General features: G+C 42.7%; 3 protein-coding genes across 6 annotated transcripts in view; all 3 read left to right on the top strand.

The window, feature by feature from the left end:
* RPS6KA3 (ribosomal protein S6 kinase A3) overlaps positions 1 to 4,920 on the top strand; it is a 77,731-nt gene extending 72,811 nt beyond the window's left edge. For all 3 annotated transcript variants that reach the window (XM_075033421.1, XM_075033419.1, XM_075033422.1), the window contains one exon: positions 716 to 4,920. In XM_075033421.1, the coding sequence (XP_074889522.1) occupies positions 716 to 838 (123 nt within the window). In that variant the 3' untranslated portion in view covers positions 839 to 4,920. The remainder of the gene's footprint in view (positions 1 to 715) is intronic.
* A 1,923-nt stretch (positions 4,921 to 6,843) lies between these two features.
* Positions 6,844 to 15,885, top strand: EIF1AX (eukaryotic translation initiation factor 1A X-linked). The gene is made up of 7 exons (XM_075033418.1): positions 6,844 to 7,002; positions 7,951 to 8,034; positions 9,832 to 9,935; positions 11,604 to 11,654; positions 12,600 to 12,681; positions 12,789 to 12,880; positions 14,527 to 15,885. The coding sequence occupies exons 1-7, from the start codon at positions 6,987 to 6,989 to the stop codon at positions 14,530 to 14,532; spliced, it is 435 nt and encodes a 144-aa protein (XP_074889519.1). The 5' UTR covers positions 6,844 to 6,986; the 3' UTR covers positions 14,533 to 15,885.
* A 2,859-nt stretch (positions 15,886 to 18,744) lies between these two features.
* MAP7D2 (MAP7 domain containing 2) overlaps positions 18,745 to 21,062 on the top strand; it is a 102,437-nt gene continuing 100,119 nt past the window's right edge. The window contains exon 1 of one of the 2 annotated variants that reach the window (XM_075033417.1): positions 18,745 to 18,813. Coding sequence is in view for 1 of the 2 variants with exons in the window: in XM_075033414.1 (XP_074889515.1) it covers positions 19,074 to 19,224 (151 nt within the window). In the remaining variant the exon portion in view is untranslated. Of the gene's footprint in view, positions 18,814 to 18,999; positions 19,225 to 21,062 lie in introns of those variants that run through there. The other variant, XM_075033414.1, reaches the window with a different exon arrangement.

Here is a 21,062-nt window from a genome sequence, read left to right as displayed (position 1 = left end):
GTATCGCACTGTTCTGCACTCTGTCTGAAATACAGTCTGGTTTTGAACCTGATAAACTTTTTCACTTTGAACAAGCAGAGAGAAATCAAAAATAATTGAATTCTACTTCTCTGTATTCCACCCTGCCTTCAGTCCTACATCCAAGAATCTCTGTCATGCAACATAAAAGGGATCTGGAGAATATAATTAATACTCTTGAGTCAGCTATTAGAAATTTCTAGTGTCCAAAGACACAAGTGGAAAGAGGGGGAAGTTCTGATCCCACAGCTCACAACTTTCTGACTTGTTTTTTAAATAAATCTTCATGTGCTGAATAATGTGGGCAATTTTTAAGTATTTTGTTGAAAACTGAAATAGTTATGTAAGTGATAAGCAGAGACAGCCTACCAATGGGATTTCATTCCCCAACTATCTCACAAAGCATGGAGAGAGAATTTAATTTAGCAATCTGTCTTACACCTTCTGGGTTCGGCTTTTTAAGCAAGGTAAAATTGCTTTAGATAGATCTGAAAACTATTTATTACCCTAAAAAACACTCACTCCTAACACTTGGTATTTGAGTAACACAGTGGTATGTTTCTCGTCTGTAGATACAAGTAGACTGGAAGATAAAACTCGGTCAGAATCCCTGGCACTTAGCACTGTGTGATCTCTAGCGTGTGCGTTGGTCACAATGTACTTTTGTTTGGGTTTTTTTTTCCCCTCTGCCCCACAGGGTGCAATGGCAGCAACTTACTCTGCTTTGAATCGTAATCAGTCACCGGTTTTGGAGCCAGTCGGCCGTTCTACTCTTGCTCAGAGGAGAGGTATAAAAAAAATTACCTCAACAGCCCTGTGAAGTGACCTCAACCAGATATTTGGTACCATGGCATAAGATGATAGCACAAATCATGGCGACAGGTAGCACATATTTGACAGATACCTGCAAGCACACTCTGTCCCAGCTGGTACCTATAATGCTGCTGCTCCTGCTGCTGCTACTGCTTTCATCTATTCTCGCTTTAAACTGTTGATGGCAAGTTACTGATCTTACTGGAGCTTCAAATGGAGTGACAAGTGGAAACACGATGAAAACGATCATGTTCACGATTGAATAAACCAGAAGAATTACAAATGCCACCTCCGTCAAAAATACACTGAATAAAGCACTCTGCACCACATAGCATTATTTTTATAAGGAATATTTTTTTTTGTCCCCTAAAATATTCTTTGTTACAGGTAGAGATGGACAGTTTATGTTAAGCACTTAGCTTAAACAATCTGTTTATATTAGCACTATATACTTTGTGCCATCCAACATTTTGTATGTTTTTGTAAACAGTTCACAAGCAGTACATTTCCGTGCTGTTTTCTTTAATGTATACATGCCTTGTTTTACTTAGATATTATTAATCATTTTGACAATTAAGCCTGATTAAACAGTTCACCTGGATTAATCAGTATTGTTGGACAGCTCTAAAAGAAGCCTGACTGTTAAACAGCTATTGAATGTAATACTATGGATATGTATTTCTCCTTGCCTATGTCTTTTCTACATTTCCATGTTTTTGACGCTGCATGTCATGTTATGAAAATCAGGATACTGTTTATGATATTCAAAATTTAAACAGTGGATCTCTCACCATACTATATATACAATAGGTAACATAACCCAGAGAAAAGATAATTTGCTCCATATCTCTGTCTTTTGTTCCCCCTCCCCTCCCTTTTATTGTCTCCCATCTAATCTCTGGACTCAGGAATCATTGCGAAATACTTTCTGATAGAGGACATTTCTATATTGTTTATTCTTATAATCCATTGATAATATTTTATCTCTATTCTGTGACTTTGGTTTAAGCTGCAAAGGATTTGTTCAGTGAATGTTGGCATTATAGAAGAAAGACAACATTGAAGATAAAGCAAAACATACTGTTTGCTAATAAGCAGAAGCCTGCAAAAAGTAGGTTTAAACTGCATTCATTGTGGTTGCAAAACTGATGGATCTAATGTTCTGTCAGTTATTTTCTGTTAATTTTAATTGACATCCAAAGCAAAACGAGAGGAGAGTCATCCAGACGTGCCAGGTGTTAGAAAAGGGTCATTATAATTTACCATGAAAATACTATTGTCCCAGTCAGGTAACACAAAGCTGTTCAGAGTGAGCTTTCTCACTTTTTCCCAGATGGAAGCAAGCTTGTAATGAGGGCAAAAGACTCGTTTCAAATACTAATATAAACTTCTAATACTGTCGGCCTCTCGGTGCATTAAGTAATTAAAGGCGCATCTTGATGGCTAGTCTTGAAGATCAAATTGCCCACATGAGAAGGTGCAGTGGAGTGTGTTTGATTTCAGCGAGCGTCCCACTCCACCAAACGGATAGGCTACATCAGCTCATTCCAGATGCGAAAATGTCTATTGGGAATTCCAGCTTTGATGAATGTGGATCTGGATGAACAGCTCTATGTGAACAATACAATTTAAAAACTAAAAGGTGCAATTTTGTGTTTTGCATAAGAAGGTTTTTTTCGTGATTTAGTGGTATTAAATTTATTTTATGGTGATTAATTTGCTAGTTTCCCCAAAACCATCAGAGGTTTGTTGAACGGGAGAATCATCTTTATGACACCACAGATTTGCTCTAAGTGAATGCGAGAGTGTTCCTTCTGCCACAAGTTTTTCCAGGTTCCTTGGGGAAGCTTCCTTTTTTAGACTTGCAAAGGATCCCATTTTTATTGCCCTTAAAAAATCTGTTAAATTTTTAATCCATGATATAATTGTTAAGGAATTGGTTTTATGGACAAGGGTTCTTAAATTATCATAGATCTCAAATTTGAACACACAGCTCTCCCAAGCAATTAGCGTTTTTCCCTTACTTGGTGCTCTAGCATTGAAGTTCCCTTTAGCTGTACAGATGCATCTACCCTTCCTTCAAGAAACATCTTTAACCAGAGGCAGAAAAAGGCCATTTTAATTTTTCTTTGACAGTGTCTGCAGTTCCAGCGGAACTGGGTAGAACCCTACCTTTCAGAAAACATATTTTCAGCTCTGTGAGCGATTGTAAGTCAGGCTTATCAAAATCTAGAAACCATATCTTCTGGAGTGGCTTTTAAATGTGTTAATCTGAAGATTGTCGTATCTAGTCAACAAACAAGATTGAAAACTGATACTGTTGAAATAAAGGGACGGCAGTACTTGCTAGTGTGTCAGTAACAGCATTTCAGTTCGGGAAGGAATTTCCCCTCTGTTCTCAGTGTGTATGTATAGGTACCTGGCAAAGAACAGACCAAAAGGAGGACGTGTTAAGCTGCTTCACTATTGGCAATATCCGTGTTAAAATAAACCAAAAGCACTTGCAGTAGTTTTATTTTAGCCGTATTTTATGGCCCTCAAGCTCACTGGTCATTAGCCAAATAGTGAAGCAAAGTTAACTCCTCCATTTTATTTATCTACATTCTCAAGCTGTTCATTTAGTCCAGACTTTACAGACGTTGCTACTATGTCATGTATGTAGCAGCACAGGATGAACATTTAAATGCTAATAAAACAGGGCAGTTTAGCACATGCTGACTCCAATGTGTTGAAGTCTAGATACACTGTATTTTTAAGTTACTCTCTAAACCAAGGCATAAAGGGCTACCAAGGTATAGAGGGCCCATCTGTGCAGGAGGTGTATTTTACAGGCTAGACTTCCATGGGTTTATGTACCTTACCTCCTCTTTTGGATCTGTGTTCACAGCTTGCACATTTATTTTTATGGTTTTTGTAGCTGCAGTTGTTAGAAGCTATAAGGAAATCCACACAATGCTTCTTTGAATCCCAGCACCTTTCTATTAGAATGTGAGTGCGTATGACACACTGTGTAAATTCACTGCTGGGCTGCTGCTTGGTCTGCAAAGCATGGCAGTTGCCTCTAGGATACAGAGTCATAGAAGATAAAAAGGGAGAACTGCAGATACAGGTGAATTTTCTGTATGTAGGCCATAGGGTTTTGGTGGTTTGGTTTTGGTTTGTTTTTTTTTTTAGTGTGAAATTATCACTTACTGTGCTTGAGAGCATGAGACAACAGAAGGAAGAGCGTAGTTGCAATACTCGTTAAATGCCATCTGTATCCAGTAAGGGCAAAGCTCTTTGTTCATAATTGCTGTAACGTTGAATGAAACTTATAAGGAGTTTTTCAAGAGAATATTTAAATTGTTTTTCTAAAGAGACAAGGGCATAAGAAAACAGATTTACGTGTCTGGGATTTTTTTGTGTGTGTTTCGCTTTTGTAAATGTGGTGTACCAACTAAAGCTGTGCTTTTCTATTATTGGAAGGAAAGGATTCAAAGTATGCTGGTCCTTAGTAAGCAGCAATGGTTAATAGATGAATTTTCACTTATGAAAATGATGTAAATGATTAGCTTTATCTTGATACTCTCGACCTAATCAAAGGGAAGGTGTACTTATGAGGGATGTAATTATTTTGCAACCTAGTTGGGGCGGGGGGGGGGGAGTCTACTTAAAATGTTTTTAAGAAATGACAAAATCACAGATAAAATATTTTTCTACAATTCTGTACAATCATACTTTATACTAGTTTTCTCAGCATGGCATGTAAGTGAGTCTAAGGTACTGTACCAGGAAATCAGTGGTATTGTACCTTGTTCTAGACCATTACAATAGCATCTGTTAGATGCTTGGCACTGCTGTCATAGAACTGAAATGCTAGTTAAAAAAAAATTGTACTGAATACTTTAAATGATTGTTTTATTCAGAGTCTGATCTAGGAAATGTTCCAATCATGCTATTAATGTGTAATTAGAACTGTTCCAGATATAACTATGAACAGTTCTGGAAAGATATCATTGCTTGTACTCCTGTCTAATGGCAGGTTTTGTAGTCTTCAAAAGAAATTGAAATTTCTACTATGAATAAACTTTCAAACATCTTAAAAAAAAAGTGCTTTTTTTGGTTAATCATTTGTTCTGCCCAGTTATAAAAGTTGTTGTTTGTCCATCCCCAACACTGAACTACATTTGCAGCATACCAAGTGTGCATTTCCAACCAGAAAGAATTTTTAATAAGCAAGTGTTTGTCAGTTAAAATGGCACTGTATTACAGCATATTTAGTCAGAGCACTATTAGTAAGGTAAACAGGGAGCCGAAGGAAAAACACGTGTATTCAGTAGGTGCTCTAGACCCAACATATGATGCAGCAAGCCCAAAGTGCAAGAATATTGTATTTTAATACCCTGTAAAGACTCCGGTCGACTGTAAAGCACAACTCAAAAGGGGGGCTGCTAAATGATAGTTGCAATGCCTGCATTTCTCTGGACATTGAAAACAGGTATATTTGATAACTGATAAACCTTTAAACATCTGAAAATGAGAATACATGTGCAAGTACTCCATAAGCACCACCCCCACGTGTTTCAGCAGCTCACACAACTCGGAGGCTTACGAGAGCCATCCTTTTTAGCCTTGCAACGTGGAGAAGATGGAAGGTTTTTACAGGTTGGCCTAGTCTCCCTGAAAGGAAAGGACAGTAGCTGTGATGAAGGACGGGTGAGGAGCGTAACCTAAGCGAGGCCTTGCTAGGTGCACTGTTACCAAAATCCGGAATAAAACTCCATAACACCGATGTGAAGTTAAGAAGCAGGCACTTTGTTTATTGCAGCGCTGGGGACATGGGGGATTGCTCCTCCAAAGGCGTGTCCAACTTGGTATCAAAATCCATCGTTTTTTATAGACTTTTTCTGTCAGGTCATTGTTAATAAGCTCTTTACATAAAAATGCATACTATGCTTATTCTTAAATTTAACCTTTGTAGTGATTGGTCCTTTGATTATATAACCTTATCAATATTCTTATTTAAAAACAATCATTGGTCAACTTCACTTAGCTCTACTGATTGGAATCTTCAATACTCAAATCGAGATGGGAAAGATAAGGGGGTTTCCAAGCAGCAAACTGGTGTCCCATGACGGTTTCCTTAGTTTCTTGAAACAAAACATAGAAAAACCAGTAACTTCCTGGTGAGGTTTCTAGGGTTAGCTATTTCAAACTTTAACAATATTAAGGTTCCTAGAGTCACACATAACACAGTTCCTAAAGTTTCTATAGCTACATTTCAAACTTAACAAGCCTATACATCATGCTTCACCATTTTACTTCTTAATCAAACCTCACTCTTCTACGTGATCAGATTTTGATTTCTTTATCAGAAGATTTGCCACAGCACCCAGAGGGAGGAGGCTGCCGCAGCCCAGGCCGGAGACAGAACCAGGCCCCGGGGGAGAGTGAAGGGAGGGCAAAAGCCCCACCGCGGACGACCCGAGGCCTCATCCCGCCTGCCCCAAAATCCTCGGAGCCTTCGGGACGGCGGGGTGGCCCGTGTGCGCCACGAGGGGGTCGGCGTTAAGATGGCTGCCGGCCGCGTCTCCTCGCTTCAGCCCTGCCCGCCCTTCCGCAACCCCCTTCGTCCCCGGCGTCTGCCGCGGGCGAGGAAGAGGGGGTCGGGGTAGGGGTTCCCGCCGTCTCCCCGTTGTAAATAAACCCAGAAACGACCCCAAAAAGGGCCGCGATGACGTTGGGCTCCGGCCGAGCCCGAAGCGCCCCGTGCGGCGCCACGCGCCCGCCGGCAGCCGCCGCCTCCCGCAGGCCCCCCCCCGCCCCTCCTCCGATTGGCCGCCGTTAACCCGCCCACCGCGGAGTCCCGGCCAATGACGCGGCGCCCGCTCAATTTTTCCCTCACCCCCCCCCTGCCCCCCGCCCACCTGAGGCGGAGCCGGGAGCAGCGGGCGGGTTTTGGCGGGCGGGAGCTGAGGCGCCTGCGCAAAAGCCGGTAAGGCGTCGGGAAGCCCGCCGGAGCGCTAGGGGGCGCTGTGGGCGCCGGCGGCCGGAACGCACGAGTCTGAAGCCGCAGCCCCGGCCCCCGCCGTGCGAGGAAGGAGCCGCCGCCGCCTGACGGGAGCCGCCCGCAGCCCCCCCCGCAGCCCCCTCCCCGCGGCGGAGCCCCCGGCGCCATGCCCAAGAATAAAGGTGAGGCGCCCTCCCCTCCGCTGGGCCTTCTCCGGGCCCGGCCCGGCCCTCTCGCCGGAGCGGGAGTGAGGTAGGCCGGGCGCGGCCCGGCCCGGGAGGCCCCGCCGCCGTGCGCGGCCTGGTTGCCGTGGGCGGGGCGGAGCGGAGCGGAGGAGCCTTCCCGCTTCGTTCCGTTCCGTTCCGCCGGTGGGTCCGCCGTGCCGGCTCCCCCCTCCCCGCTCCCGGCCCTTCCCGAGCGCGGATCCCGGCCTGGCCCGGCCCTCCACCCCTCGCCCCGGTCGTGCGCGGCCCGGCGGCGTGTGGGAGGCCTCTGGGGCCCGGGTGGGCGGCTGGGAACGGGGGCTGCTGCCCTTCCCCGCTGCTGAGGGGAGGAGTGGGAGGACGGGAACGGCGGCCTTTTAACGGGGGACGGATGGGGGGGGGGGTACGATCGGCCTTCGTGGGTTTTCACGAAGAACTCTTCATCCTGCTGCCACGTGTGGGCCTTCTCAAAAAGGGCATCTTCGCTCGGGGCGTAAGCTGTCCTCTGAGTACCACGGAGATTTCGGCACCTTCCAGAAGCCCTCGAGTGGTTCTTCCGCTCCTCGACGGTTACCCGCGTCGGGCTATCCCACCATTATTTATGAGGTGTTTGGTGGCAGCGGTCACAAAAACTGAAAATGGCGATCTTGCACAAATCCTCCTTGGAGGCTGCTGTCACTCCAGAGCAACCAGGATGTCTTGAAGAGCAGAGGCTCTAATCCTTTAATTACTATGTTACTACCCGGTTAAAAATTTAGAACTAAGAATGTTAAAAGCCAGCAAAAACTCTAGATCTGGATAGGCTACTCAGAGCAGCCATATAGAGAACAAGCACTGAAACCCCCAGAAGTCTGATTATTTCGTTCGCTGTATTCAGAGATAGTAACACATGCTCTTCTTCCCCCCCCCCCCCCCCTTTTAATTTAGGCAAAGGAGGTAAAAATAGGCGACGAGGTAAGAATGAGAATGAATCAGAAAAAAGAGAACTGGTGTTCAAGGAAGACGGGCAAGGTGAGTTTTTAACTATAGTATGGCAATACCATTGTTCTCAGTCAGATACTGTAAGCGCCGTGCATTGGAAGTTGATACACAAAGACGACATTTGGATGTCTGAGAAATACAAAGTTATTGTGGAATAAAGAGGTATGCTTACTAGGGTCGTATTTGAATTCTAAATGACATATTGAGTGTAGGAGGAAGACGTTAGGAGAAGGGAAATTTTAAATAGCTTCACCACTTCAGAATGAAGCTTGCCTCTCCTTGACCTTATTGTGATGCCATGTGTAATACAGAATGTATGTGAGTATTCTGTAGAAGTCCCTTGAGTAGCTCTGCATGCAGGTCTGTAAGCAGCTAGCGTAGCTGGCGCAGTTCAGCGTTGCCAGTAGTTGTTTGGTGTCTCTTGGATGCACAGCCCCGCTTTCTGTTCTATACCAACTGTAACGTTTCTTGGATCCTTCGGCGAGCTCTCCGAAGTCACTGACCTGGCAGAACAGTACATCTCGCTGTTCTTCCACCGTCCACTGACGGTTTGGTTGAACTGGCTCCTGGGTTGGGGCGTCTGACAATTATTAGAACAGGGTCAATAGGTACGGTCCTTCCTTGGACGTTGTCAGGTAAAGTAAGGCATGAGAGTGGCTCCGCTGGAGGGCGATGACTAGGATTCCCCTCTCCACTGCCTTTTGGGGACAGTGAGCTCACCTCCCTTTTGCCTTACCCCATCTTGTGTGCCACTCTCTTGGGGTTGCTCACATAGGTGCAAGTACTTGCCTAGTGACCAGTTAGTCAGTTGGTTTGTTAGAAATACAGGAAAAGTACTGACTTAAGTCACTGGAAGAGAAGTGACCACTGAACTCATTTTTTTTAACCTCTTTCTGGTATTCTGTGACAGCTGTAAGCAAAAACAGGAGTTGATTTTGATGCACCTATAAAACCTAAAATCCTTTTTGACCCCCAAGCAAAATCTACTCAATGAAACGTTATTCTCAGTTATTAATAGTCTCATGTGGTTTGTTGGACTGACGTGCTAAGGAAAGATTTTAGAATATTGAAATACCTGGCTAATTGAGAATAATTTTTTTTTTCCCCTGGCAAGTATAGGGGGAGGGTCAGATAATGTTATAATTCTTAACAAGCTTTATTTTTTTTAGTTGAATGGTAATATGTTATGCTGCAAACTTTAATAGCGTGTATGTGTGTGTGAAGTACTTCAGTAGTGATTTCTGGAACTCAGTGAGGGAAGGAGGTTAAATACGCGGTGAGACATTGAGGGGGGGTGTTGGAGAGAAGCTTCCTAGTTTTCAGCTGAAGCCCGGTACTTGCCTTTCAGACAGTTTCTGAGAACACCAGAATGTGTCCTTTCAAGAATAGCGTTGGTTTTTTTCCCACAGAGCCTCTGCAGAAGGGGTTCAGAGTATCAGTGGGGTGTACAGGACGTGCCGCCTTCTCCTCTTCCCTCAGTGATAGCGTGAGATTTTGTCAGTTAGGGCAGGCGCTGTGATATTGTCATAAACTTTCAAACTCTGAGTGTGACTTGATAACTCTAAAAATTACCTGTAGTAAGCATTTCAGAGGGAACCAAAGCGTGGCTGCAGCCAAGAATGAGCAGGGTTTGAAAATGTTAATATCAACAATGATGCGAAAACTGTGATACCTTCTGCAGCCCCTGTGGCTGATGGAAGCTCCTCTGGGCTGTTGGTGTTTGATAAAATGTTACAGCAAATTTTGGTTACAGTGGCAAAAGTTACTGGTTGCTTCATGAAGCTGTATTTGTTTAGAAGTTTTGCTATGTGTTACCCTCTCTTTCAGAATATGCCCAGGTGATCAAGATGTTAGGCAATGGAAGACTGGAGGCATTATGTTTTGATGGTGTGAAGAGGTTATGTCATATTAGAGGGAAACTAAGAAAAAAGGTAATTCTGAAGCATTGCAATAGAGAACAGTGGCATTATGCATGATATGTAGTTGTAAACATTTATGTATGTAGCTTGTTACAAAAGTTAATATTTCTACTGTACTTAATACCTTAAACTTCTTTTTTGACAGTAAACTAATTTCTTCTTCTGTTTGTATTGCCTGCACAAAAACAGGCGGTCTTTGGCTTTTGCGTGAAGCTCGTAGTTGAAGGGCTGCCTTTGGACATGTATATTTCAGGGGAGATTTTTTTTTTTGGCTGCTTATGAAATACTAACTTTTCATATTCTAGAAAGTTATATATATATCTTAAATGTTAAAAAGCTCCCTAACTGTAGATGGGGAACTTGATGACTATTTGGAAAATCAGCATGTTCTATCTGGGACTAGATCAGTACTTAGCTTAGCTGGAGAACTTCTTTTAACATCGGCAGCTGGCATAGGAAAATAAAGGTGGAAAAAGAGTGGTCCAAAGCTACCTTTTTTGTATGCTATTTCCTCAAACCAGTACGAGTCAGGGTTTGATACCCCACTTATCCTGATCTGGGGAGGAACTGAATAATTATCATCTTCTCACTGGGTGACTTACCTGAGAAATAGTTCAACAAGGGCAGTTTGGGAAGGTTTCTTTATAGGTCCCCGCAGGCACCTCAGATGCCATCATTTCATTGTCCTCTTCATTGGTTCCCAAGGTACTTTTGTGCAAAGCTGATCTGCACAAGTTTGTACCTTCAGGGAAGTCAGGTGTACGTGTTTGCATTCTTAACTTTGCCGTCTTTGGATGGTGTGCCCCCTTGCCCTTGTCAGATGTTACAGCTTTCTAACCTGTGCTGGTGTACGGTACGGAGGAGGTCCTCTCAGGTAGTCTGTTCCCAACAAAAACAGACGTTCACTGTGTTCACTCTGGATTGTTCCGCCTGTCTCTTTTTGGAGACCAGTGAATGCACGTATCTTGGTATCAGCGTGTGAGCCCTGCCAGCTACCTGCAATACACTGCAATAAGCTGCTGAAGGTAATGGAGAACCTGCATCGATAAATGCTAGGTGCTGCAGAATTAATTTCTTGCTACAGAAAGCATTACTTATCTACGTGCCTAAAAGAAAGGAAATCTCAACTGAAATAGATTTCATCTGCAAAAAAATCAAGCTGATGTGGGGTAGGGCTATCTTGTGCATTTAAATCAGCAAGTCCTGCTTTGCAGGCTTCTGGCTTTGGCTTGACAGATTAGCATAGCCAGTTACTAGAAACAACTCCATACATTTTCTTGTGCTCTTCACTGTGCTTGTCCATCACTCCCTTCATGGAGTCTTTTCTTTTGGTTATTGCCCTTGTGGAGCTCAGTTCACAGGCTGGTGTCTTGATGCATTATTTCTGTTTTCTCAGAAGTTGTGACTTAATAACCACCTTGTTGGCTAGAAGACCTGCAAAGAAGTTTGATTTACCTTAGTAATAGCTCTGTAACATGTGAAATAATATGAGTATTCATGACCTTGGATTTGCTGTTAAAATATGAAGTTGGGTGTTTCCAGTTTACTGGTTAGAAAGTGAAAATGGTGGCTGTAGTGAAATGTTTCATGTCTCTCAGGAAGCCTAAATGTGCTGTTTGACTCTTGTGTTATACAGCAAAAGTTGAATTCCTGCAACATAACATACATTCTCTCTTTCAGGTTTGGATAAATACATCTGATATTATATTGGTTGGCTTAAGAGACTACCAGGTAAAAATTAAGTGTAATTTGCCAGGGAAGAATATCTTACAAACAGCTTTCTTTAGTGTTAAATTGCACCAGGCATCATAAGGAAATTCCCGTCTAACTTTCTTTGAATTTGTGTTTAGTTATGCTAAATCATGGCTTTTAGTTTCCTTGTATTACAGAAAGATTGTCTTGAGTAGATGACAAATCCTGGTTCAACTTGTTGTTCTAAATTGCACCCTGAGACGCTGTGAGTGAAGGTGCTTATTGGCATCACACCTGACCTTTTTTTTGCCAGGTGTAGCTGTTTGATGCTTAGATCCTGTGATATAAGGGAGATTTGGTAATCAATTTTGGAGCCTTGAGGTTTAGGCTTTTACCTTAAGAGGCCAATTGATCAGAGATTAGTTTCTACTTAAATTTCTAAAAATGGAGTAGCATAATTTTACCTAATGTAAAGGTTAATGGAAAACAGTTGTCAAATTTTCATTAGGTAAATGATTTTTCATGAATGTTAGCCTTGTGTCATCAGTTGTTTGAAGATGGATTCTGCTTCTGAAATGTACATTAGAGTTGTAAAACACTTCAGATACTGTCATTTACTGTATATATTAAACTACTTAAAACTAGGAAGTTTTGACACTTTCTGACTGACCACCAAACACCTCGCTATGTCCATTCTCTGAAGAAAGATTAATTTCAAAGGCATGAAACTGAACTTTTCAAATTACTTATAATAGGAGAAAATTAAGTTATCACCCAGAAGAAATGAAGATATTCTACAAATGAGCATTTTTTACTTCACATTTAAAGGAACAGGAGGGAAGGAGGAACAAGATACTCTTCCACAAATAATATAGGTGTTATTCTTCCACAAATAATATAGGTGTTACTAGTCTGCCAAGGTTAATAGGGAGGGGGTTTTTTTCTTCGTAGATGACTAATAAATTCTAATAAATTCTTATTTAGGATAACAAGGCTGATGTTATTCTAAAGTACAATGCAGATGAAGCCAGAAGTCTGAAAGCGTATGGGGAGCTTCCAGAACATGGTAAGAATATTTTCGCTTCAAACTGGAAGTTCATATTGGGCAAGAACATTCAATCTGTCTTGGCTTGGTGTGAGTGCACACCTTAACTTCTCTAAATTCCTTTTTAGCTAAAATCAATGAAACAGACACATTTGGTCCAGGAGATGATGATGAAATCCAGTTTGATGATATTGGAGATGATGATGAAGATATTGATGACGTAAGTAGAAAACTTGTATTTTGTATCATATGCTTGAAGCGGTCATCTTTGGCAATAAGCTGTTTTTCCTTGTTTTAGAGCAAGTAAAATAATACGTTGATTTTCAGAATAGCTCATGTTCTCAGGGACTGCTTCAGAGCAGTGTGGACATACGCACGCCAGCTTTCTGTTGTCTCTTCTGTCCTGCAATCATCCTCTAGTTGACCTCTAAGCAAATAGCATGCTTAGCGTCATACTATTAAAACATACCTGGAGAGCAGTCATCTCCTTACCCTTAAGATGCCTAAAAGAACATCAAAGTCGTTTGACCCCAAAGACCTAGAGTTACGTAGCAGCGTCCTTTCAAACAATTGTGTGTGTGTGTACGTATCAACATGTGCGCAAGAGTTGCAGTTACTCACGTCAACAGCTACAAGGGTGGATGTAGCTGGGTTTGTTCACATTGAAGGAACTGAATGTAGCCCTCAGTACGGCGCCCTGAAGCGTAAGCTCCTTACAACAAGCTCGTGACGGAAAGCAAAGTAGATGATATGGGAAGGTTTAGCAGGATAGCAGGATTTCCTTGCGTCCCCTGCACAACAGGCCAGAAAGACCTTTCGGAGAGCAGGCACAAAGGCTGGTGGGTCAGCTCCTGTGCCAGGTAGGGCAGCTGTGGCCAGCTCGGTGGAGGCAGGGCGAGCCGTAAACTGCTGATGTGAACTACGTTGGAGACCAACTGCTGGAACAGGTCACAGGTTGTGTAGGTGTTTTGGCAAGTTGCATGAACACGGGTGGATTTCACCTTTCTGATTCCTCTGTAGTTGTAACAACCTCACTGTCTAATAACAACTACAGAAAGAACAGAGGGGTTTGTGGTTTTAAAAAAACAAAGGCTTTAAGTCTCCATTTTTGTTTACATAAAAAGCTGCATCGTAGTGGTTACTGAAGTTAACTGTAATCCTGAATTTACAGATTGTCACAATCAGTTGTGCTACTGCTTACCACAAAGCCGTAGTAACTGATCATGCACACTCTTAAATTGTTGTAGTAAAACTGTTGTAATTCAAATTATATAGTAAACTGCAGAAGTAGAATCTGCTGTGACATGTTTTTTAAGATGATGCGCTTTATTTTGCAGTTGAGAGATCAATATGTGCAGGGTCAACAGGCTGAGAGGATAAGTAGTAACTTACCGAGTTAACTTAATTGGATAGACTGTTCTAAGTATATTATTATGTTTTAATTCTTCATCTTTTTAGTCCTCTCTCTCTGAGCTGGTAATATGACTAGTTCTCTTTAAATGCTTACCTTATTTTGACTTTTTTGAGGTTCTCAACATACGATGCATTAGATCAAATATTTTAAAAATATCAAAATCTTGATGAATTTTTCTTCAGATTCTTGCAAATTGCACTCTGGACCTGTCAGTGGTTGAGCTTACTGAAGATTTAGGTTACTGGCGCTAGAAACAGTTTCTAGTACTGCATACTTTGAATAATGAAGCTATTGTAAGACGTCAAAGTGATAAGTAGCTGTAGGAATATTGAAATAAGAAAATTTGCAAACTAATGGATCTGTACTGAGTTCAGGAAGTCTCCTGTTGAAAAATAGCTTCAAGACAGAGTTGCTTGATGAAAAATACATGGTGTGGTGTTTTTGCTTTTCAGATCTAATTTGGAGCAGAGGTTTACATTCCGACTTTTTTCCTCCAAGGATTGTTCTACATTGATATTTCGATTATTTTTTGGGTGAAGTCCCTTTCTTTTAAGAAGACTGAAAATTCTGGTAAAGAGTGTAGTTTGTTACATCAAAAGGATTTATTTTCAATGTTTGTTTTAAAGTATTTATATTTCTTTAGAAATGGATAATGCTGGATTATCGCAAAGGTTCAATGAAATGCCACAAATATTTTGTCTCTTCACCAATTAGAGCTTTTACCTCTGGATGTAAGCGAGATACAGTGACATGGGCTGTAAAAGGACTGCATTTTTCCCTCTTCTGCTTTCATCACTACAATTCCAGTTAAACTTGTATTTTGAAATAAAAATTGTTTACCCTGTAATTATCATGGATTTTGATTAACTACAAATACCCAGTTCAGATTAGTATCAAATCATACTATGCAGTGTCTGTCCTTATTATACCCCTTGCCTTGATGTTAACTTTAAAAAGATTTTGATAATATAAAAGGAAGGCAGAAGTCTGCATTGAAATTCATAATGCATGATGAATCTGCTTTTCATGTCTAGTAGCATGCTGCTATTTTTATACTGATTTTGATAATTAAAAACACTCATTATTGCAAAGATGTAAATTTGCCACAGTGGAGGGGTAGGGGAGAAGTAAAGATAAAAAGTAAGCAGCATCTCAAATTTGCAGTTGTTGAAAACTGTCTTGTATGCATAGCGCTTGTGTGTTGCAAGTACAGTAGTCAGGCTGTAGTTGCAGAAGTGGAACACTGGGTGGCACCCAACTTAACAGGGATACGTGGCCGCAGTTGGGTTTGTACTGAAAAATAGGTAAAATAGGTTTTCCCCAAAGTGAATGCTTAACATTCTTGATATGATAAACATGTAGAATATTTTTACATTATAGCAAAGGTTATGTTAAGAGTAGAGTTTTATTTTAACCTTGAATTCCATACATTGTAAGGTACAACATTAAAGCTTATGTGAACTTTGAATAACAATATAAATGAGAAAATAAATTTGTGTCAAACGTAGGGAAAGAATCTTTTCATCCAGAATAAATCACTGAAACTAATGGGAAGATTCTTTTCCACCCTCAGACTGGAGGAGTCAGTTGAGAAGCTGAATAAAGACTAACATCACCATGCAAATATTATTTTGTGGTAGCCTTAGTTTCTTTGTCTTCAATTATGTATTTAACAACTCTGAAAGCAGGTTAATGGAAAACTTCCTTTTGTGCCATAAAAATTTGATTCTTGACACTTGTATTGGTTATACAGTCTTTTTGGTATGATGTAAAGTGACTACCCCAATAGATAAAAACAAAATGGCTTTAAATATGGAGTGGCCTCATTGCTTTACATGATTTTTAAGGAGGAGTTCTGCTCTAGATTTGAACTTACAGAGCTTTTGCGAAAATGTCTTCTCTTTTACTTTTTTCTGTCATTATAGTGTCTATTTTCCTTACATGGATCTGGTATCTTATTCTAGGGATAACGTTTTCTTAATACTAAGTAATTGTGCCAAATGCTTCATGGGTTTTAAATATTTGTTGTAAAAACTCAGGAAAAGATACTACCAATACAGCATTCTTACTCCACTGATCTTAAGGTATATGAATTCACTGTCTCTGTATGCCTATAAGGTTCGATTTTTGAAGCACCATAATAGCTGTAATGTTTCAGGATAAGGTTTATAAACCATTCCCTAGCTTTTTGGTTTCCTCAGCATATCAAGCAGACTATGAGCAGCTCTGCAAAGGGTGAAAGCTCTCAAAACGGATCTTGAGGTCCAAGTGCAGGAGGTGTCTGTTCTTTCAGCTGTGCTAGCAGAAAGGTTAATGATTAAATTACAATGAATGTTTGCTGGAGGTGCAGGTATTATGGAAATTATACTTGCCAAAACCAGTATCGTGCATGTGGGAAAAATGTGAAGTGCACGGTCAAGGATAAGGAGAAATACAAATGAATACACTGCTGTTGTAAGGAACTTACTTCACCGTGCTGGAGCTCTCCAGTATAACAGAGCCTTCAACTGTGGGATGAAGACAAAACTCCGTTCCTGGCAGAATTAGTTATGGTTTGCCCTGAGGTTCCTTCCAATCTTTGTTGCTCCCAGGCTCATGTCTGGCTCAGCCCAAACTCTGTGGAGTTTTTGACGAAATTTCCTATTTAAATACTAGTTTCTTATTAACCCTCCAGCTTGACACCATCTGGCTTCTACTTGCGTGCTCGGCTGCATTGCCTTCCTTGAATACACTTCATCCCCTTGTGTCTCTGTCCACTGCTACAGCTCCTTTCGTAGCCCAGTATAGGCAGCTTTATTGCTGAGAAGCTTCTTGCTTCTCTTTTCTTTGGGGGGGGGAGGCTTGCAGAAATAGCTCTCTTGTCTGTATTCCCCCGCAAAGAACAGCGGCAGATCAGCAGCTGCCAGGTAGAGGACTGCTCGACTGCCGACCGTAAAGCTGTGAAAGGCGCCCCATCTGTAAGAGTATTTTCTAGATAAATTTTTAATAATTCTTGTTTAACTTTGGGAACTGCTGCTGGCTTTTTACCCATAGTGTAAAATTGAAAGTAAGGATTCAAAAAATTAATTTCCGGCAGCTAAAGTGTAAACTTTGTGTTCTCTAAGATGTTTCCCACTTAGAGGTCTTCTCTGTGGTTAAAACTTTGAAACGTGATTTTTGTTCATTGTTCCAAATCTTCACCTTATAACAGGGGCAGCTGTGCATGTGGTTGGACAGCCCTAATGCTTTTCCACCCTAACCCTTAGCAGATACAGTCCAGGCGCACCACTTGAAAAAAGGTATGTGGAAGAAAAGAAAAAAAAAAAAAAAAAAAGGCAAGCAAAAATGTCTCTTCTCCTTTTGTGAGAGGAGGAGGAGCTGGTGACCCAGGACTGTTGAGCTCTGTGCTGTTTATTTGTTACTACTGATGGGTTATGTCATGCGATGCTGTGCCGTGTGTGCTCATATGCACGGTGCTATGTGGTAGTGCTGTACATCGATGTGATACATGCCGTACGTATGTCCGGTACCATATATATGCACATGCGTGCAGTAATCAGCCTGGCGGAGGTTAGGCTGTCGCGTTACGGGTCGCTCCGTAACCCGAGCGATGTCACGAATGAAGCGAGCAGACGACCGAGGGCGGCGGGATGCTCGGCGCGGTACCCGGCCGTGCTCCTCACCAGGTTTTCGTGACGCGCGGAGGGGCCTGTGGCACAGGTGGGCTGCGAGCGAAGGCTGGGGCTGCTGCTCCCGAGACCCTCTGGTCAGGGGGGACGTCCTCTTTTCGGGTGAGTCGGGGTGTCGGCTGGGACTGCTGTTGAGCAAGCGCCAGTCTAAGCCGTAATTATTTGGTGGTCTTGAACACGAGCGTCGTGGGGCTTGGCTACCTGTGTGGTGCGGTTCCCGAGAGGACTCGAGCCTGGCTTTTCTTCTGCGGACGCCACGCTGTCCTACAGGTAGGTTGACCACTTCACAGAAGCGAGGACTGGAAAGTTAAAGTAAGCGCAGCCTTTGGAAGACGTGTGGCAAGCGGGATCTGAAATAATCTTGGAGTAGTCCGAGTGCAGCTTGATGTGTCCCTTTAAACGTGAGGCCCGTTGCTGGCTTCTGTGAAGGCAGCTGTTGGCAATGCTTTCCCATTTTGATACAAAACAATGAATCTTCAGAACTTCTTTCTCAGGCTGTGTATGCCCTTCCCTTTGGAGAATGAGGGAGAAGAGGTAAGCAGGAAGGATGCTGTTCCTTTATCTTTTTTTTTTTAAAACAGCAAGCATGAGTCAGAGTTCCTATTGATTAATTCAGGTTGCTTGTGCTATATCTTACCAGTCAAATTTAATGCCAGAGATCAACTTGGTGATTATAAAATACAATCTTAAACAAATAGAGGGGCAAGCTGAAAATCATGAGTACCTTCATGTAGTAATTCCATCTAGGAAGTAGGTACTAGCAGCAAGGTACCACGAGAAGCATCTAAAGACTTGTTTCTCCTTTCAAGTGCTTGTTTGCTCCTGATCCACACTTGGGATCCAGATGTTTCCATTACACCAATGATGTTTTCAGACTTTAGTGGGACAAAAAGACTTCAAAAAAATATATAGATGAGACTGTATCGTCTGTCCTGTGAGTTAGCTTTTTTCATGTTTTTTCCAACCTGTTTGTAGACAGAGAGGACACTTGCAGAGCAGTTTTATTTACATCCAGGCTGTCAGCTCAAGAAAGGGAAGCTTAATCGGAAGCTGAAAGAGACTTGGTAACAGGTAAGGGGCCTCCTGCTGCATCGCTTCCCGAACAGCAAATTCTCTTTTGAAGTGCTCTTACGCTATCCTGTAGGCACTCGTTCTTCCCTCTTGTAAAAGTGGGGGGGTCCTGTTTGTGTCTCCAGGCTGTGATGGTGTAGGAGCCTCTTCTGCCATCGCTAGCACCTAGATTCCTTAATCAGCCCTACTCTTCTTTATGGTTAAGTTAATGAATTTTATTCCCAATTGAGGAAGATCATCAGCAAAACGCCTTTGCGTGCATGGCCTCTGGAGGGAGCAGACAACCAACCAAAGCAACCCTGGCAGAGGGAGCAAGCAGGTTGCCTCAACTTCTGGGTAGAAGGAGTTTCTGTCGCTGGGTTCCAGGGACTCTGAGGTGCCCCGTGGGACACCCAGACCTGCGTGGGTTAGGTACGTGCAACCATCCGTGGTACCGGCTGTCGGGAGGATTCGGCTTTGGGACAGTCCTCCAGGCAGGGAGGGGAGCCTGCCGTCACCGCGTTGAGTCTCTGAGGTTAGAGGGGAAAGCCGAGGGCTGCACAGTGCTGGAGGGAACGGCTTCTGACTTACGAGGCTTTAAAACTAATTGTAGTCGACAGTGGTGGGGGTGGCGAAAGATGCGGTAATGAGGTTTCTGAGAATTTTACTCTTTTGCCACCTGACCCAGTGGAAGGATCTCCCCTGCTCATGGCTGAAACTGGGGAGGTGTACAGAAGGTAGAGGGGTTACGGCTGTAGTCCTGGAGACTCGCCGAGAAGCCCAAGACCCTGGAAGGGTGTGGAAAACCTTCTGAACGTATGGAGAGCAGCTGTCCCAACTTGCCTTGTCACATTGCTCTGGAGTAGCTACCTGGGATGTTAATTATCAACTGATGGAGCAGGTGGCTGACGAGAGGGAGTCTTGCAACAGCTCAGTCACAGGGACCCTTGTGTCTTGAGCAGCTAGATCCCAAGTTTTGCTGAAAATGGCAGAAGCAGGCAGTGCTAAGTAACTGCGGAGGGTGTGACGGAGCATGCAGAGACGGATCTTCAGACTGGCGATATAACCTCAGTTCTCTGCTGCTAATTGACTGCAGCATGGGAGCCTGAATAGAAATGAAAAGGAAGAACTCGCAGATAAGTGGCGAGTGTGTGTAGGGATAGGTTTCCCCTAGATTTGGTAAATAGCTTATTAAGCTCTGGAGAGGTAGTGTTTAGACTTCTGCAGCTGTTAGCCTAACCAGAAGGACCTGCAGGATCTTATTGTCGGTGAACCTGTGGCTTATGAAATTTTTAATGGAACACTTGGTTCTTCCCACCTAACCAGCACTAGCCGCTTTGGGAAAGAAAAAGTATGGGTGCATGTACTGATGTTAGTATTCATAAAGATGTTAGATGGTTCTGTCAGCTGAAAATGTCTTAAAAGATGCCCGAAGGCCCATTGGTGTGGTTGTCCGGTCTTACTGTATTCCACTGGAGTGACTGGGTCAGAAGTAATGGGCAGGCTGTATCCCACTGTGGTTGTCAGCTCCATCCCCTTAATAGCAGCTTATACCACTTGCAACCTAGTAACGTGTCTTTGGACCACTACTGTTAACTGGAGCATTGGCGAGTGAGCAGGAACCTCTTCCCAAAATAGGGTGCCAGTTTCACAAAGGTGTTGGAAATGTGCAACGGTGTAGGGATTGTTTCACTAAAAGTGTGAGTATGCCACCTATAATTGGAACAAACGCTGTCACTGGTGTGCTCTTACACAACCGCCAACTAACAAAACGGTTGCTGAAAACTGAGTGGAAAAAGCCAGGATTAGCTCGTGCTCCTCTGTATTTAATTATGCTGTAATCCTCAACGGCCTCCTCCTCTTCCCCTCCTCTCCCCAGTCCGAATTGATGCTGTCACAGTGCTGGGTGTACATTCTGTCTACAAAGGTAGCAAGGGTGATCTCGGGCTTTGTGAAATGTTTTAAACTAAACTGCTCTAAAGTTACTGTTTAGGACTACAAAAGTCAAGGTGAACTGTACTATTTAGTGTAGGATAATACAGAAAATAATGTATGGTAACTAAGAAAGAGAAAAGAATATAGCCAGTAGCTGAATATGTGTTACTATAGGCAGCTTAGGTTAACCTAGCAATGGTTACACAGGCAGATGTTAGAGAATCAAAAAACACTGAAGATGTGTATCTGATTTAGGGCATGGGGAAGCATTTAGAAGAAACAGCTTGAGTGCCAAGTAGCCAATGACTTTGCATTGAGAAGACAGCATGACTGTT

Source organism: Buteo buteo, chromosome 8, assembly GCF_964188355.1.
Source record: "Buteo buteo chromosome 8, bButBut1.hap1.1, whole genome shotgun sequence".
Classification (NCBI taxonomy): domain Eukaryota; kingdom Metazoa; phylum Chordata; class Aves; order Accipitriformes; family Accipitridae; genus Buteo; species Buteo buteo.
This window is presented reverse-complemented; position numbering and strand designations above follow the sequence as displayed.

What these genes read in the sequence shown, in the direction of transcription:
- EIF1AX (XM_075033418.1), top strand. An exon ending in TTGGCTTAAGAGACTACCAG is followed by an intron (nt 11,655 to 12,599) that starts GTAAAAATTAAG and finishes ATTCTTATTTAG; the next exon opens with GATAACAAGGCTGATGTTAT. An exon ending in TGGGGAGCTTCCAGAACATG is followed by an intron (nt 12,682 to 12,788) that starts GTAAGAATATTT and finishes ATTCCTTTTTAG; the next exon opens with CTAAAATCAATGAAACAGAC.